This window comes from Neovison vison, chromosome 7 (assembly GCF_020171115.1).
Source record: "Neovison vison isolate M4711 chromosome 7, ASM_NN_V1, whole genome shotgun sequence".
In the NCBI taxonomy this organism is placed as follows: Eukaryota; Metazoa; Chordata; class Mammalia; order Carnivora; family Mustelidae; genus Neogale; species Neogale vison.
Window position 1 is genome coordinate 148,925,038 of NC_058097.1, and position 19,883 is coordinate 148,944,920.

Here is a 19,883-nt window from a genome sequence, read left to right on the forward strand (position 1 = left end):
CTGGAGTGTTAAGCATAACAAACTGGGTGTGTGTGTGTGTGGCTTTGTTACATGCCAAGCACTGTTCAGAGCTTTTTTTTTTTTTTATTTGAGAGAGAGAGAGAGCAGAAATGGAGAGGGAAGGAGAAGAGGGAGAGAAGCAGGCTCCCCGCTGAGCAGGGAGCCTGATGTGGGGCGGAAGCCCAGGACCCTGGGATCATGACCTGAGCCGAAGGCAGAGCATTTAACCCACTGAGCCACCCAGGTGCCCCTATAACTTTTGAAAATGTGGATACTGTTAACTTTTGCCTAAATAGTACCAGAAGCTATAGTTCCTTAACAAAATGCAAGTCAACAATAAAATAACATCAAATACAGCCTAAGATGTTCATTAGGTAGAAATGTCATATTTTACAAAGATAGTTTCATTTGTGATTTCTGTAAAATTAGATTCATACTTATGTAGAATTATGATTTAAATATCCCAAACATCAAGGAACTTTTACATAATTATCAGGAAAAACTTAAAAGTAAGAGAGTTGATATGCTACTACAGTGCATCTCACACCCATGACTTTATTTTTGTAATTTGCATGTCTTTAAAAAAAAAAAAACAACAACAACTCTGCTTCATGAAGAGAATTAGGTATCTTTCAAGTTTTGTATTTTTAACATTAAATTATATTTTTCAAATGTTTTATAAAGGTAATTGAAAAAAACCCACCTAATATTATTTGTTATTAATTCATACTTTATAATGTAAAACCCTGTGCTTCTGGGTTTATGCATATTTCCTCTACTTCAAACTCAGCTTTAGGGCTTTTCTATATACTTTTTTTTAAGTCAGGCTTATTGAAGTATAATTTGCATTTACATAATGGACAGTAAGTTTCATTCTTTTAAGTGTAACATTTAATGAATTTTGAAAAGTGTATACAATTGAATAACAATCAACATCACAAAAGAGCATTTGTATCACTGCAAAAAGTTCCCTCCTGCCCCTTTTGTAGTGAATCCCCTTGCTCCAACCCCTTTCAATCACTGATCTAATTTTGTCCTGTTGTTTTTGTTAACTGAGATATTATTCACATAATGTGAAATAAAATTTACCACTTTAAAATGAATGATTCAGTGGGTTTTAGTATATTCAAAGGGTTGTGCAATTGTTACCACTATCTAATTCTCAAACATTGTAATCATCCCAGAAAGAAACCCCGTACCCATTAGTAGTCACTCCCTGTTCCTCCTCCCCCACCCCAGCTCCTGACAACCATTCATCTGTCTAAATTTGCCTATTCTGGACCTTTCATATAAATGGAAGCATACTATTGTTGTATGTGACTTTTGTGTCTGCATTCTTTCACTTAGCATATTTTCAAAGTTCATCTATACTGTAGCACAAATCAATACTTATTACAGTGAATTGGCTATTTATATATCTTCTTTAGTGAATCCTTTGCCTGTTTTTTAATTTTTTTTAAGATTTTATTTATTTGAGAGAGAGTAGGGGAGAGCATGAGCAGGGGTGCTACCAAGGGGCAGAAGAAGAGGGAGAAGCAGACTCCACACTGAGGAGAGATCTTGACTCTGGGTTTATTCCAGGGGCTTGATCCCAGGACCCCAAGTTCGTGACCCTAGTGGAAGTCAGATACGCAACCAACTGAGCCATTCAGGCATCCCTCCTTTGCCCCTTTTTAAATTGGGTTGTCTTTTTATTGTTGAGTTGTAATAGTTCTTTATTGTCCCTATAGTTTGCCTTTACAGAAATCATGCAATATGTAGACTTTTCATGTCTAGCTTCCTTCACTTAACATAATGCTTGTGAGATTTATCCATTTTGTTGTCTATTTCAGCAGTTTATTCCTTTTTATTGCTAAATGTTATTCCATTTTATGGATGTACAACAGTTTTTTTTATTCATTCACCTGTTGATGGACAGCAGGTTTCAACTGTTGAGAATAAATCTATTATTAAAATTCATTTACAGAAAAAAATTCATTTACAGGTCTTTGTGTGAACATGTTTCAAACATTTCTCTTGGGTAGATGCCTCATGGAATTACTATTAAAAATTTACTGAGAGGGGTGCCTGGGTGGCTCAGTGGGTTAAGCCGCTGCCTTCGGTTCAGGTCATGATCTCAGGGTCCTGGGATCGAGTCCCGCATCAGGCTCTCTGCTCAGCGGGGAGCCTGCTTCCTCCTCTCTCTTCCTGCCTCTCTGCCTACTTGTGATCTCTGTCTAATAAATAAATAAAATCTTTAAAAATTTACTGAGAAATTTAAAAATAATTATTGGCTGTTTAATTTTTCAAATGCTTTCTCTGTATCTACTGAGGTGATTTTTCTATTTTTTTAAAATTAAGACTTTATTTTTGATTTTTTAAAAAATATTATTTATCTATTTATTTATTTATTTGACAGAAGAGATCACAAGTAGGCAAAAAGGCAGGCAGAGAGAGAGGAAGGGAAGCAGACTCCTGGCTGAGCAGAGAGCCCGATTCGGGGCTCAATGCGGGACTCGATCCCAGAACGCTGGGATCATGACCTAAGCCAAGGCAGAGGCTTTAACCCTCTGAGCCACCCAGGTGCCCCAAGACCTTATTTTTTAAGAAGCAGTTTTAGTCAAGAAACGTATGTGTCAGGATACATAAAGAAAAACAACAAACATTTGAAATGCTTTATTTTGACTGTCTTATATGAAAAATATTTTTTGTTTAAAGCTTAATACATACTTGAATATGACTATGTTATTGAACAGTAAAGAAAAAAGACTATGCCTTTGTAATCTTCAGTTTTGAAATATAATCAACATTTTGATCTTTCATAATAATTTTGATATATTTAGTATTATACTTAAATGATAATATAGTATATTTGGAATTGTATTTTCTGCTTTTTGAGTAGTTAGAATCTTTATTTCCTGGATACAATTTTTATATTAATTAACTGGTTATTTCTCAAATTTTATTAAGCCAATTCTTATTAATGACATCTCATTTTATATGACAAGAATAGTCATTCAAATTTATTTAAGCCAATTTAATTTATGCTATTTCTATAATTTTTTAAATGAGAAATTCTTTTACTTATATCTGGAATCTAAAACACAAAACAAATGAACAAACAAAAACCAGAAACAGACTCATAAATACAGAGAACAAACTGGTGGTCCCCAGAGGGGAGAGAGTGGGGGCATATGCAGAATATGCAAGAGGGATTGAGAAACACAAACTTCTAGTTATAAAATAAACAAGTCATGGAGATGAGGAGTATAGCACAGGGAATATAGTCAATAATACTGTATTGTATTAACATACGGTGACAGATGGTATAACTACATTTATCATGGTGAGCATTGTGTAATCTATTGAATTTTCAAATCACTATTTTATACTTAAAACAATATAATGTATGTCAATTATACTTCTGTATGAAAAATAAATTTTAAAGATGGAGAAATAAAATTTAGAATTATACAAAGACCTTTAAATGGGAAAAAATTATTGATTAGCAAGAGTATATTTTGGACTCAATAAGGAAGCAGCTGGTTGGGAAAACATGTTCTACTCCAGGTCTCTAGATTTGGATCTTCAAACTGGCTGACCCTCAGAAGTAAATGTCAGTTGCGTTTACCCTTTGGATTTTCAGATTGCAGTTTCCTATTTTAACTTCTGTTTAGGAAATAAACTTAAATATTTTTTCTCTGTAGTTTTATAAAATGGGTATTTATTGTTTAGACAGCAGCCTCTGTCAGTAAAATTTTAAAATGTTATTTGTAGCTTTGCAATTTTAGATATATTTGAGCCACTAAAAAGTCAATTTTGTATATTGCCTCATCCTTTTTTTTTTCTTTTTACTTTATTACTTTTTTCAGGGTACAGGTCTGTGATTTATCCATCTTACACAAGTCAGTGCTCCCCAAAGCACATACCCTCCCCGGTGTCCATTGCCTCATCTTTATATATATAACAATATTAAGGTTTGAATTGTGAATATATATTGTATTCTTTTAGATCTGTTTTAATCTTCTAAACAATGAAGGTCACATTTTAAATTATTTTTGTGCTGTTAGGTTTAGTACTAGAATATTAATAGAGTAGATTCAAGTTGTATAAAAATTATACAAATATTAGGTTTATAAAAGAAGTAGGAACTAAGATTTATAGGTGAATTCCTCATTGACAAACTTGATTTGTTTTATATAATGATGATTAATTACTTTTATATCCTCTTATACATATTTACATTTATTACACATAAATAATACAGAAACCCTCTAATTACGTACAGAATAGGTTCAGAAAAGCTTGGGTGAGTCCAAAAAAATCCTTCGTAAGTGAGTACTAATACTTTCATTTCATGGCAGGCAGGGTTGGAGTGACTTTGGTCTGGTCTATAGCTTTATTCACATCTATGAGAGTTTGTAAGAAGTTTGTTAGAAGAGGTACTTCTGTGTGTGTGTGTGTGTGTGTGTGTATTGCCACTTTTGTGTGTGTGTGTGTGTGTGGAAATCGGTTCTTTCATGTTTTTGAATTTGGGCCTTATGGACTATGCTATGGAAAAAACAGAACTCCACAGAGTTTTATGTAAGAAGATACTTTCTTTTCTTCATTTCAGCTATATAAAGTTGCAGCAATCCATAGGATTAGAACCTAAAAGAAAATTTTGGGTAAACAGGTAAAATTTGAAAATAATGCCTGGCTTTAATTCTGTACTCTTTAACTTACTGATTTCCTACTAAACAATCAGCTTTACTCCTGATGAAGTATAGAAAATGCTAGCAGTCACTAAAATCTTTTTGGATCTTCTTCAGGATTACTTTTTTGGGGTACTGAAATTATTGGGATTTTAAAATATTCTGGCTAAGAGCAAATTTAGTTCAGATTGAATGCATTTACTTTCTAAATAATTAATTTTCATTTTATATGTAGATCAACAAGTGCATTAGCAAAAAGTATGTACATCATATAACTTCTCCACAGACTTACAGTATAATTTGAGATGCTTTCTCTACAGTTGACACCAGTTGAATCATTTTTTTCTCTTTTGACTGATTAGGCTGTTCCTACTCTCAAGTAATGAGTGCGTTATAAATAAGGGAGCACATTTATTAAGCAAACAATAATTTGTATTTGAGGAAGATCCAATGTATGTTTTATTAATAGCCCTCTGTAGGTCTGTTCTAAAAAGAACAATTTGTGAGGTAAAAAGTAGACACACAAGTAGTTTTCCCTCAGCGATCATAGATACTTACTTAGTTTTTACCATAAAATAAGTAAGACATCATAAAATATCCAAACAGTACCAAGGCTGTACAATTAAAAATAAGTCACTTACCTACCTCAGACCTCACTCCTGGTTTCCCCATCAGAGATAATCACTATTTTTAGTCTCTTACATTTGCATGGAGTATTTCTGGAATGATATATAAGTATACACATACCTCTTTTTATACAGATTAAAGCACTTTATACACGCTTCTGCTTTTCACTTAATACATCTGACTTCTCTGTAGAAATAGTATTTAAAAATAATTTGTAGTTCTTTAGAACCTTCATATATGATAGCTTATAAAAATCATAGTCATTTGAAGATTTTAACAACAAAATACAAAAAAAAAAAACCAACAAAAAAATACAAATTCATCTGAATGGAAAATATAATCATGGCTACATAGAGAGCCCTTTAGGTATATTTTAAAACATTTGAGACATCAGTGTCTAATTTGAAATTGTCTACCTATGAAATAGTGGAGAAACCTAAAGTAGATTTCATATGCCTGTCACTGTAATCACTTAGCACTGTTTACAATAAAAATATATTTATGTCTAATGCATTATGATTTTTAATCCATTTTTATTTTTTCTCTAATTTATAGGCTCTTTCAGAACCAGGAATTAGGTTAGGACTGGTTGTGATGTTTATAACAGAGAATAGAATTTTTAGGCCCTACTCTAGTAGCTGTGCAGTTGAACATTAGGAAGTACTCAGTAACCTAATAGTATTCATGTCTGGTAGATCATTTTTATTTAGCTGTAATTAAAAAGAATAATGTCTTACCTTATAATTGGGAGTTTATTATTATTAGAAACATTATTAGCCTGCTCTACATAATTGTTTTGTTGTTTATAGTGAGGTGGTATAGGATTTAGAGCCAGACCAACCTGGATTCAAATCCTGTCTAGACCTCTAATATTTGCTCAGTGTCACTAGGCTCCCTCTCTAAATCTTAAGTTCTTTATCACAACATTCTTACATGAATAAATCTTTTTGTTTGGGTGAAGATATTGCTGTGGACAGAGAAATTTACGTGCCAAAATGTACATGCAGTTTAAATTTTGATAGTGGCTGCAAACTCTAAAAGGACTACCCCAATTTTTAAAATTATTTATTTAATTTTAGTAATTTCTGTGTCCAGTGTGGGGCTCAAACTCAACCCCAAGATCAGGAGTCATATGCTCTTCTAACTAAGCCAGTCAGGTCCCCCAGGACTACCCCAATTTCAGTGTCACTAACTATGTGACACTGTCATGTACCCTCTACAGAATGCAGGTGTTTTTAGTGTTTAATTTTTTCCATTCTTATGCTTTCTTTTTTTAAGATTTTATTTTATTTATTTGACAGAAGAGAGAACACAAGTAGGCAGAGGGGCAGGCAGAGAGAAAGGGGGAAGCAGGCTCCCTGCTGAGCAGAGAGCCTGAAGTGGGGCACCATCCCAGGACCCTGAGATCATGACCTGAGCCTAAGGCAGAGACTTAACCCACTGAGTGACCCAGGTGCCCCTTACATTTGTTTAAGTGTTAGCCCTCTTCAAGTCTCTTTGACCTCTATCAAATCTGGTGGTATCTTAGACATTAGAATAATAAATAGTAGCACAGGTAATCTTATTGTTTAGATTCTTATCTTAATAGCTATTCCTATTTTGGGGCATCAGGGTGGCTCAGTTGGTTAAGCATCTGCCATATGCACAGGTCCTGATCTCAGGGTCCTCTGCCCCTCCCTGGCTTGTGCACATGGCATGCTTTCTTTCTCTCTCTCAAATAAATAAAATCTCGAAAAAAAAATAGCTATTCATATTCTTATATAGCCTGTGTATTTGCTAGTGTGTGCCATTTATAAAAGGGAGATTCCTTGAGTTAAGGTTTTATGTAAGATACATATATATATATATATATATATATATATACATATTTTTTTAAGATTTTATTTATTTGACAGAGAGAGAGATCACAAGTAGGCCGAGAAGCAGGCAGAGGGGGAGGGGGGAAGCAGGCGCTCCCCCCCCAGTAGAGAGCCCAATGCGGGGCTCAATCCCAGGACCCTGAGACCATGACCTGAGCCGAAGGCAGAGGCTTAACCCACTGAGCCACCCAGGCGCCCCAATATATTTTTGTTTTACAGGATATTTTTAGCAGATTACAATTTCAGTTAATCAGAATTTCTATTAGTTTGTGGCATGTACTCTGGTTTCTTTAATTCCACTATAACCAGAAAACTTTTCTGTTTGTTTGTTTGTTTATTTTTAAAAGATTTTATTTATTTATTTGACAGACAGAGATGACAAGTAGGCAGAGAGGCAGGCAGAGAGAGAGGAAGGGAAGCAGTCTCCCTACTGAGCAGAGAGCCCAGTGCAGGGCTAGATCCCAGGACCCTGAGATGACCAGAGCTGAAGGCAGAGAGGCTTTAACCCACTGAGCCACCCAGGTGCCCCCTTTCTGTTTAAATATATATATTAATGTGTTTTTATTTCTTTGCAAGTACAAATATACTCTCATATTTAGCACCTTGTAGCTGCCTTGGTTTATCATTTGGAATATTCATTATTGTATAGGCTATAGACATAGAAGATCGAAGTTGTTAGTATGGACTAAATCCATACTACACAAAATATGGAAGGGAGAAGTTGTGGTTCACTTTATTTTCGTAATATCTGACTCTGACTCTTAAAAAGAAAATACTGGAAAGTCCCATACAAATTTTATTCCAATTTTTTGTTACATTTCTATTTGAAGTTAATTGTTTGCGAGGTACTATTTCAGTCAGGGGCATCCTTGAGCTTTATGAAAATAAGGTAAAAGATGTGATAATGAAACACAGAATTCTAAAATGTAGATGTTGGTGTGTTCTGCTCAGCAAGCCAAGTTTGGACTGAATTTTCATTCTCATTCTTATCTAAGTCCACATGTAGTATCTAAGACCATTTTATGGTCATCTTTACTGTAGATACATTGAGTGGTTTTCTGTGACTTTAAAGAGCAGGAACACTTATCTGGTCACTTTGAATCACAGAGATTTGGGAAGTGGTTGGTAAGTGTCTGTTGATGGCTTTTACCCAAAAGCTTCCACATTTCTTTTAACACTTAATAGAGACTCTAATTAATGTTATTTTTTGACTAAGAGGCTTATTTTGGATTCATAGCTCTTAAGTTTATCAATTTGTTAAAAAACTCTTGAATAGTGTTACCAAAAAATGCTGGGATAATTAGAGATATGTAAATGGACTCCAGTAAGGGCCTGGCTCCTTGGGGGACTCTGGAAAGGGCTAGGTATTGTTTTATTATATATACTGATACTGATCATTAACACCGTGGAATCTATGGTGTGTCTAGAACCTTGTGATATACACATAACACTTCCTGGCTCCTCAGAAGGGCTTCATATTAGGATGCTGCTTGTGATCCTGATTAAGTCTTAATACCTTTTTTTATAGAATCCCAAAACAAAAGAGCAGATTGAAAATCTGTTACGGAATGGGATGAACAAGGAGCTCCGGGATCGTCTTTGTTGCCGAATGACTTTTGGGACTGCAGGACTTCGTTCTACTATGGGGGCAGGATTTTGCTATATTAATGACCTTACAGTAATACAGTCAACACAGGTAAGAATTACAAAGTACTGTACGTATACTTTTTAATCACACTATTTTTTGGCTTTCTAAATTAGGTTGTGCCTTTCTAAAAACAAAAACAAACTTTATATCTAGGAAGGTACTTTTTTAAGTAAAAAATGTGGAATAAATCCTGATCTTTGGTCTTGCATAAGATTTATTTTAGAAGGCATTTGTGTATCTTCCAGGTTATAGACTAACTTTCTGATTGAGTTCTTTTGGTGACCATATTCAAACTCTTGACATTGTTAATTTGCATTTGAAATCAGGAAATGGATATTGACATTTCCAACTGATAGAAAGAAACAAACTTAGAAAAAAGAGAATTACTCATTTTGGCATATGGCCATTGATAAAGATTGACCAGAGTATTTGGAAAATGTAGTTAAAAATATTTATCTTTGACATGGTTTTCCATACCCATGAGAGTTCTTTAAGAGAGTCCATATCCATGAGAGCTTTTTTAAATTTAAATTCAATTAGTCAACATATAATACATCCTTAGTTTCAGATGTAGAGTTCAATAATTCATCAGTTGCGTATAACACCCAGTGCTTATCACATCACATGCCCTTCTTAATGCCCATCACGCAATTACCCTACCCCTCCGCCCACCTCTCCCCCAGCAACCCCAGTTTGTTTCTTATAATCCATGAGAGTTCCTTAAAACAGTTTATGATATGATACAATTTATTTCTCCCCATTTTTATGCAACATAGAAACAGATTACTTTCTTTTTCTAGTGAATCATTCCTACTGCTTCAAGGAATTGTATACTTTTGAGGCTAAAATGCATTTAGCATATACTAAAAATAGTTCTGGACTAGAGGATTGCTCAGTAGATATAAAGATATAATTCTAATCAATAGCGCCAACAGTAAATCATCCTTAGCCTTGTTCTGAGGGAATTCTCTAAAGGCAAAGGCTAATGCAGGGGATGGGGAAGAACAGACAACAAGATGACTAAATAGGTAGGATACGTGCCACTTCTGCACCCGTCTCCTTTCTTTCTCTCATCTAGAGATGTGTCAGCTCACTCTTTTTAATAAATTTATTTCCTTATAGGCTTTTAATAAAGGAAGATTCCTTGACTTTACAAAAAGGATTGGAAGAGGCGTTTCAAAATCATTTTCTATGGAAATGTAAATTGTTACTAGAGTTGAGATTCCATTATGTGAAGTGGAAAAGCCTAATGGAATCTGATTCTTAAGCCCTAGCCCTTTTCAGAATCTAGGTTTATGGGGAGAAGCAAAGGTAGATTTTTAAACCAGAGAATAGTAGGAAGTTCTGTGAGATTTGAGGATAGCATCATCTTTAGAAATAAATAAATTGGTGAAACTACCCAGCGTGGGTTATAGCAAGCATGCGTACACGCACACATCCACAGACTCACACCCACAGTCACAGGGAGTGTAACCAGAGCGCAGGGGTGCAAGAGCACCAGACTCTGGAGATCCTAAGCAGCCCAGGTTCGGCCACTTGCTGCTGACAAAATCCAAAGGCAGAGAAACAGAGTGGTGGTGAAACAAGAAAGGAATTTCAGTGTGCCCAACACCAGGAAGACAGTGGACTTAACATCTCAAAGACTGTCTCCAAAGGGCTGAAAAAATTTCTACGTTTATATAAGGAAAGTGTAGGACAAAAGTAGTGGGTATGTGCAGGTGGGCAGTAAAGGTCAGGTCAATCGTTGTCTTGGAGTCACTCATGCAGGGTCTTGCTGGCATTATTGGAGGGGTAGGTAGTTTTGGCTCCTATCACAAGATGTTTTGCCAGCTGGGGTTTTTGCCTGATTTAAGAGATTAGCTGGAGAGAAGAGCTTAATCGAATACAAAGTATAGACTAAGGCCGAAAGGGAGGTGTTTGAGGTTGTCTTTCAGGAATAGGTTGGAAAGAATAATTATATCTGAAAGAGGGGTCCAGAAGTCACTGGGGCCTCATGGTGCTGCCGCATATTGTCTTAGCTGTGCCTGCCATATAGTAGCCTTCAGTAAATTTAGGTGAATTTAGGCCTTGGGCAAGTCATTGAGTGGAGCTTCAATCTTATTCTGTCTGCTCTTTTCTTTGAAAAGATGTTGAAGGACAGACAAAAATAGGAAAGGTATCTTCATTTTTTCTTTTTGGGGTTGTAAGGATTAATTGTTCCAACATTTGTGAAAGTGGTTTTAAAAGACTGTACAATATGAAGTGTTATTTTTAGAGATGAAAGCATTTATTAAAGTTAGCAAATCATTCATAGGACACTTAAATGGTTCTACTTTATTGTTGTGATGTTTTCAGTATTAAATACTTTCATTTCTTTTTTTGTCGCCATCGGCTGCAAATTTTCCTAGTTTATGAAATTTTCTTTCTGTGAGATTTTAGAACTAAGGAATTGCAAATGGGATCAGCCATCTTAAGAAATGTTCTAATGAAGAAAAAAAAAGGAAAAAAGAAATGTTCTAATGGGGCACCTGGATGGCTAAGTTGATAGAACATGCACACTTGGTCTTGGGGTTGGGGGTTTGAGCCATGTTGGGTGTAGAGGTTACTTAAAATTAATGAAAGAAAGGGAGAGAGGGAGGGAGGAAGGAAGGAGGAAAGGAAAGACAGAAAGACAAGAAAGACAAGAAAGAAAGAAAGAAAGAAAGAAAGAAAGAAAGAAAAGAGAAAGAAAGAGAAAAGGAAGAAGGAAAAGAGAAAGAGGAAGGAAAGAAGGGGAAGAGGAAAGGGAAGGAATGGGAAGGAAGGAAGAAAGGAAGAAAGAAAGAAATGTTCTAATGAAGGTTTATGTTGCTGATTTAAAATGTTTGTGTCATGAATAGGTCAAATCTTTTGTTTGGCTTCAGTCTTGAGATTTAGCAGGGCCTAAAATGGTCAAAATTGTGTTGTCTACAGCCGTAAGGCAAGAAACAATTTCTTTTGGTTCTTCTAACAATTTTTTTTTTTTTAAAACCATACTGACTCTCTTGTCCCTTCTTTTTTCCCTAATGTTTTATGTATCGTATTGGCTTTCATAGTTACTTAATTGATATTTCTGTGGTATTAAATGTGTCTGACACTTAAGGGAATAAATGTTTGTCCTCTCAGATTTGAGGACTGAACAGTATTGTTCCCACACTGGTAAACACAAGCATAAAGGTGGAAGCCAGTTCCCTATGAGCCAATAAACTGCACACAACACATAAAAATAATGGATTTTAAATGGTGGAAAATGCAGGTATTAGTCAGGAACTAATCTTTTGTGTTTATCTGCTTCAGGGAATGTACAAATACCTTGAAAGATGTTTCTCAGACTTCAAGCAGAGAGGCTTTGTTGTTGGGTATGACACCCGGGGTCAAGTAACTAGCAGCTGCAGCAGCCAGAGGTACAGTGTGAATTGTTTCAGAGATTAAGTTGGACTGGAATAAAACCTGAAAAACAATTAGTGGTAGGATTTCTGAAACAGGAAACTGTCAACCAGAAATGTGATCATATGCTGATGTTTATTTTAGAACTGAAATGGAAGCATGTTAAAGCTTCTATTATAACCTTTCGCTCTTACAGGCAGAATTAAAATTTTAAATATTTAGAGTTAGTATTTAGAATGACATCATGGTTTATGTTATGATTTTAATATTTTGGCACAAGTATCAGGTAGGAGTGATTGTATAACTTGTATTCTCTCATTGTACTCACATTTAGTTAGTTTTAGGGCATTTTCACACATAGATAATCAGGAGATAGCAATATTTTTTTTCAGGGTTTAATTATTTTTGTTTCTTGAATTCTCTTAATTCACTTTCCTCCATTCTTTTTGCCTTTTGCGGGTTTTATTTCTTGGTAAAGAAAGAAATTAAAATATCAGTTCTATTTCTTAATAAGTTCCTTTTCAAAAAATCTTTTTTAACATTTTTAAGTTGGGACATGAAGCCTAAATAACCAGTGATTGTAAGAATTTGTTGTATTAGGCTACTACATATACAGAATAATTACAATATGAAACATTTATTTTGTGGAGGGTTGGGTTTTAAAATGTGTGGTAAGCTAAGGACTAAGTGAAATCTCTATTTTTGTTTTTAGACTTGCTAAACTCACTGCTGCAGTCTTACTAGCCAAAGATGTTCCTGTGTACCTTTTTTCAAGATATGTTCCTACGCCTTTTGTAGTAAGTGTGTCATGTTATTGATTGTACACTTTGTTGCTCCTAAAAAGATTTCTTAATTCAACTGGAATTCAAATCTTTGTCATGCTTATAGTTCTATATTAAGTGATATGAAGGACAAAAGGAAGGAAAACAAATTTTGCTTTGAGTTTATTTTCACTGAACAAGCGTGTGTTGACCCACCAAAGAATTTGATCTATAACAAGATGACAAGTCCACAGTCATGGTCTGATATTTTAATACTCTTCTTCCAGAAACTGGCTTATCAGGCAGATTAAAATGGCTGAGGAGAGATTTGGACACACTATTAGCATGCTTGATCTGAGTGTGTGTGTGTGTGTGTGTGTGTGTGTGTGTGTGTGTGTGTGTGTTTGTAAACACTGTATTTAGTAATGGTAGGATATTCATTTTTTTAAAAAAGATTTTATTTATTTATTTGAGAGAGAGACAGTGAGAGAGAGCATGAGCAAGGAGAAGGTCAGAGAGAGAAGCAGACTCCCTGTGGAGCTGGGAGCCCGATGTGGGACTCGATCCCGGGACTCCAGGATCATGACCTGAGCCATAGGTAGTCGTCCAACCAACTGAGCCACCCAGGCGTCCAGGATATTCATTTTTATCAAGCAGGGTAAAAAAGGAAATTTCAGTAAATACCAGAGAACTGCTTATCAAGCCGTAGTTCTGGACCTCAACACAATGAGATCAGAGATAAGAAACTCATAAAACCCCATGTGTTTGGAATTTTTAAAACATAATTCCTGGGTTAAGGAAGATACATTAATGAAGATTAGAAACTACAGGCAGTCCTTGCTTTGCATGATATTGTAGGACTGTAAAGATAACTATCAGCTGAAACCATGCACAGTGATCCTTAATAATCAAAGGGAGAATTACAACTGTTCTGCAAACTTTAAAGTTTTTTGTCCAAACATTAAGAATACCCTATTCTTGGTTAAAAATGTAAGGAAAAGAAAAAAATAGTAAAATTAATACTTATGTAGTACACTGAAATTAAAACATTAAAAACATTGAGAATAAAGTGTTTTATTTCTTGGTAAAAAAAATTTTATCAAGAGTATGAAGAGGACAGGGGCATCTAACTGGCTCAGTTGGAAGAACGTGCAACTCTTGATCTTTGGGTCATGGGTTTGAGCCACATGTTGGGCTAGATAGGTAGATAGGTAAAGAAAGTATGAACAACATGTGCTTCTTATTGTATAACTTAATAGGAGTGAGCATCCTTTCTATTTCTCGGTGAATTGTCACATTCCTTTATAAGTTTGGATCAGTTTCCCATAGTATATCCATTGTACTTTTTTTTTTTTTTTAAGATTTTATTTATTTATTTGACAGAGAGAGATCACAAGTAGATGGAGAGGCAGGCAGAGAGAGAGGAGGAAGCAGGCTCCCTGCCGAGCAGAGAGCCTGATGTGGGACTCGATCCCAGGACCCTGAGACCATGACCTGAGCCGAAGGCAGTGGCTTAACCCACTGAGCCACCCAGGCGCCCTCCGTTGTACTTTCAATGTTGTGATTTTTCTCTGAGAGTTCCTTTAATGTGAAGGGGTTTTTTGCCAATATCACTTCCCCCAGGACATCTTCATCCTTTTCGTCACAAGCACATTCCTCACTTATATCCATATGTTCACCTACACTAAGCTCATCTGGTTGCACATTGAGAGTCTCTTGAATGACAGCAATGTCATCATTCCCAGCTATTTTCTTCTGTAATTCCACTTATATTTGATTTAAATTTCCCTTCCATTGTTGTCACTTTTTGTTCTTTTTCTACCCTCTAATCTTTCTTGGCCAGTTCCTTCTTTCAGTTATCCATTTTTGCAAACTATCCCATGGAGTTAAGTAGGCAACACAACTACATGCTTTGCTGTCTGTTGAGAGCTGATAATAGATGCACAGGTCACTGGCAGACTTTAACAGAGTGACGTGATTGGTCACTGGTCATGACGGATCTCTTATATACATATTGTTTATGGACTGAAGAGCTAGCAAGTTTGCACTTGATATGGTTTCTCACAGTTAATATACCATGGTAACTGAAATTTGAATGCATTGTTGGGAAATTGTGCTGTTGTTGACTATATTGTTGGGTGTTATTTAATTAAAATATGGTATCAGAAATTAATGTGTTTTGGAACTGTGCAAAGCAAGGACTACCTGTATTTGAAACTGAGCCACAATGAAAATAGTAAATAACAAAAATTATGGACTATAACTAAAGCCCTACTTCAAGGGAAATATATAGCCTTAATGAACATATTAGAAAAAGGGAGGATGAAAAAATAAAGAGCTTAGTATGTTATAGTCAAAACAGATTAAATCTAAATAAAATAAAAGAAAGAAAATAGTGAAGGTCTGAGGAAAAAAATCAATTAAACAGAAATATTTTTAAAACAGGGTATGAATAAAAGCAGAAGTTGACTCTCTGAAGAGACTAATAAAAATGGACAAAACTTTCGCAAAGATGCTCAAGAAAAAAAGATACGACAAATTAAAAGGGAGCATAATATATATACTAGAGATTAAGAAAACCACAGTATTCTGAACATAATGCAAATAAATGTGAGGGCTTAGATGAAATTAGCCAATTTCCTAGAATAATTGATACATCAAAACTAATAAATAGAAAACCTGAAGAGACTTATAACCATTAAAGAAATTCAACTGGTATTTTTTTTTTTTTTAGTCTTCTCAAATTAAAAATGGCAGGTCCAGATAATTTTATTGAGCCAGTTTTCCCAAATATTTGAGAAATAGATAACATCTCTGTAAACCATTCTAGTGATTCACTGGCAATATAATGAGTCGTTCAAAGAAGTGAAAGAATCACTAAACAATTCGCTCTAACGAATGACAGAAAACAGGAAGGGTTCAGAAATCTAGACCATGTCTGTAGGATTCTGCCATTGGGTTGCCAATTCCAAATACCATCAATTCCGGTATGTTAGCCTTCCTCTCTCATTACAGGTAGATTTACTCTAATATGTAGGGAAGATATTTTTAGCAATCCTCCTTGGCAATTCTCTTTGACTAGCTGCAGAAGAAACATCTTGAGGAAGGACTCGGACCAGGCTTGGGTGGTTATGAGCCAGTCTCTGAATCATATCATCAGGGGAATAAATTACTCTGGTCAGACCTGGATCTTTTGTTCCCTATGGCCAGGAGAAGAGAAATTAGAAGTGATGGTAGAAGGGATATTCTAGGCTGACAAATGGTAACTACTACAGAGAAAAAGAGAAATCTAACCTGGAAATTAACTTTGGGAGAGAAGATGGTGATTTGACCTGTATATGTTATAAGGGTCATGGAATATATATAAAGATCTTCAAATTGGAAGTCAGTAGGCCTATATTATTCTACCCTTGAATCTTCTCCCTTATGATTTTATAATGTGTAAAATGTGATAGATTAGGTGATTCCTAAATGAACTCCCAACACTAACATTTTTAAGATTACTTTCATAATTCATATTTCCAGAGTTTGGCATATAGTAAGTGTTAATTAAATATCTGTTAAATTAAAAAAAAGAAAAGAAAAGTTTATAGGGCTAAGGTAAATTAGACTAGGAGGAAAAAGCCATTCAGTCTAACATCCAAGTGGCTACTGGCGACCTAATAGTTAGATGGCTTTAGCTATATCCCAGCCATTGTATCTGGAGTTGATTGTTGAAGTCATAGGCTGTTTATGTCTTTTTTTTTTAAGGATTTTATTTATTTATTTGACAGAGAGAAATCACAAGTAGGCAGAGAGGCAGAGAGAGAGAGAGGAGGAAGCAGGCTCCCTGCCGAGCAGAGGGCCCGATGTGGGACTCGATCCCAGGACCCCGAGATCATGACCTGAGCCGAAGGCAGCGGCTTAACCCACTGAGCCACCCAGGCGCCCCTGCTGTTTATGTCTTAATGCCTTCTCCTGTTACTTAATCAAGGTTATTCTTATATCAAATGTGTAAGTAGCTGGAAAGCAAAATGGAATTATGACATTACTGTTTTTTCAGCCATATGCAGTCCAGGAGCTCAAAGCAGTTGCAGGTGTGATGATTACTGCTTCTCACAACCGCAAAGAAGACAATGGATACAAGGTAAAACCTGGGACTCCGGATATTTGCTTATTTCACAGTTCTTATTTGATCTGTTTATTTGTTTATTTATTTATTTAGATTTTGATTTTTAAAAATAATATATGCTGAGTATATTCTCATTGCCGAGGAGCAGGCTTAGATGTTGGGGACAGGCAGATAAAAACATGAAGGCCAGCCCTCAAAGGATGTTTTTCCCTAATGACCTTTATTACTTCTCAATGTGTATGACTATGAAAATCTCTTCAGTGGTCTTTTTGTCTCTAGTATATTCCTGCCTTTGATATCCCCATCCTATCCCCAAATCCACCCCATCTACCATTTTAGAAACAAAGTCATATTGTACTGAGAACTTAAAGAATGAATGAGAGTTGGCAGGAGGAGAGCAAGAGAAACTTGATCTTACTCTCCTTTCCCTCCAGTCTTATACTGGGACAAAGGATCCATGTGATGTGTCAGCTTCCATGGCAGAAAGCAGGGTGGAGAAGGGTGAAGACTGGCAAGAGAGGATACAGCACATTTTTGAGCCAGTGTCTGGGGTTCCTGGGTGATGAGTACATGACCTTATATTTGTTTTTCTTTTTGTATGGGAAGTCTTCAGGTACAGTGAGCTCTGTTTTACTGGGGAAAAGAAGATTTAATACTAATTTGAGATTTGGGCCCTGGCTAGCTAAATGGGTATTGTTACCATGCACAGAGGCAAAGAAGAAGCATGATTAATTCAGTTGGGGACATACTATGTTTGAGGTATTTGTAAGTCAACCATGTAGCAACATCCTGTAGGCAACTGGATATATAGATCTATTGCCTGGGGGAGAAATCTAAGCTAAAGTTACAGATTTGGGGGTCATGATATATATTAGGACATGTAAGATGTAAGGGTATTTGGAAGTCTTTTACTTGGATATGTGGCCCAGAGATAGTATATAGTAAAAAACAAGCCCAAGAGAGATCCCTAGGGAATACCAACTTTAAGGGAAGGAAGAAAGAAGTGCAGTAGATAGGAGAAAGACCAGAAGAGATTAGTGCCATCAAAACCAAAGGGAGAAGAAGAGAATTGCAAGAAAGAAGAAGTCAACTGTTGAAGAGAGCTGAGAACCCAGATCTCTCCTCTGACATCAGATGAGACTCCTAAATCCATTAGGATGTCTAACAGATATTTCAGAATTAGTGTCTCTAGAATAGAGGTCTTAATTTCCCCTACAGCCTCTCACATACATGCCCCAATGTGTTCCTTTCCCATTCTTCCCCATCTCTGTAGATGGACACTAACACTCACCCAAACAAAAAACAAAAATCATTCTTGATTACTACTTTCCCTTCACTCCTAACATTTCACTCACTAACAGGTTTTACAAATTCTACATCTAAAATGTATGTTGGAATATGTTTGCTTCTGCTCACTTCTACCTCCACCATTCTAAAACATGGTTATCTTCTATCAGAGCTACAGCATCATGGCTGGTCTCTTCCCCGCTCCCATTGTTCTCCCTAAAATCCATTTTCCACCATGCAGCCGGATGATCTTTGAAAATATGAACAGGTCATGTTACTTCCCTGCTTAAAATTCTCCAGTGACTTCTCATTCTCCAAATAAAATCCAAGCTCCTTACCTTGGGGTTTACAGAATCCTGCCTACCTCTCCAACCTAATTTCATTCATTCCTCTTCTGTGCTCACTGTGTTCTAGTCACACTCCCACTTCTTCCTGTTCCTTTGTCTGCCAGTATACCAAGCCCTCTCGCATCTCTGAGCCTTTGTAAATGGTTTCGGCTTTGCTTGCATTGCTCTTGCCTTCATCTTGCAGATTTGCTTATTTTTATCCTTCAGGTTCCTGCCCAGATGTTATTTCCTTGAAGAGACCTTCCCAGGCCACCTTATCTGAAGTGGCTTCCCTCAATGATTTTCTCATCATCTTGTTTATTTCCTTCACAGAGCTTATCGCTGTCTGATGATCTGTTTTCTTGAAAATGAATTGTTTTCTTTATTGAGTTGTTTGACCTTCTCCAACCCTGTTCCCCAATATAAACTCATGGGTGAAGGGACTTGGTCTGTTTTGATGTTCATTGCTAGTGAACATATTTGTCACATAGGAAAGCCTCAAATGTTTTTTTTTTTTCTTAAAATATACGCACAAGTTAAAAAGGATAAAAGTTAAACAGTGTATAAAGCTAAACATAAAAAGTATCTCTCCCCATACCCCATAAAAGCCCTATACCCCTTTTCAGAACCAAATACAGTTTCTGGTTTTAGTTTCCCCCCAGCACGTGTAATCATATGTGTATTTGTCACTCTCACTCCCACATTTTCCCCCCGTAAATAGCAGAGTACTATATGGAGTGTTCTGTACCTTGCTTTTTTCACACAACAGTATGAAACAATCTTAGAGATCATTCTCTTAGTCAATTGATAGGGAGATAGGTCTGCCTCATTCATCTTTAAAAGTCTATATAACAGGGGCACCTGGGTGGCTCAGGGGTTAAGCCGCTGCCTTCGGCTCAGGTCATGATCTCAGAGTCCTGGGATCGAGTCCCGCATCGGGCTCTCTGCTCAGCAGGGAGCCTGCTTCCCTCTCTCTCTCTGCCTGCCTCTCTGTCTACTTGTGATTTCTCTCTGTCAAATAAATAAATAAAATTAAAAAAAAAAGTCTATATAACAAATCCTGGTTTATTGTATTTTATTTATTTATTTTTTAAAGATTTTATTTATTTATTTGAGAGAGAGAGACAGTGAGAGAGAGCATGAGCGAGGAGAAGGTCAGAGAGCGAAGCAGACTCCCCATGGAGCTGTGAGCCCGATGTGGGACTTG

At 36.1% G+C, this 19,883-nt stretch overlaps 1 protein-coding gene across 1 annotated transcript in view; it reads left to right on the forward strand.

The window, feature by feature from the left end:
* Positions 1–19,883, forward strand: part of PGM2L1 (phosphoglucomutase 2 like 1) — a 50,742-nt gene that overhangs the window by 13,249 nt on the left and 17,610 nt on the right. The window contains exons 2-5 of the mRNA XM_044258551.1: positions 8,688–8,855; positions 12,102–12,208; positions 12,904–12,988; positions 16,995–17,078. Coding sequence (XP_044114486.1) covers positions 8,688–8,855; positions 12,102–12,208; positions 12,904–12,988; positions 16,995–17,078 — 444 coding nt within the window. The remainder of the gene's footprint in view (positions 1–8,687; positions 8,856–12,101; positions 12,209–12,903; positions 12,989–16,994; positions 17,079–19,883) is intronic.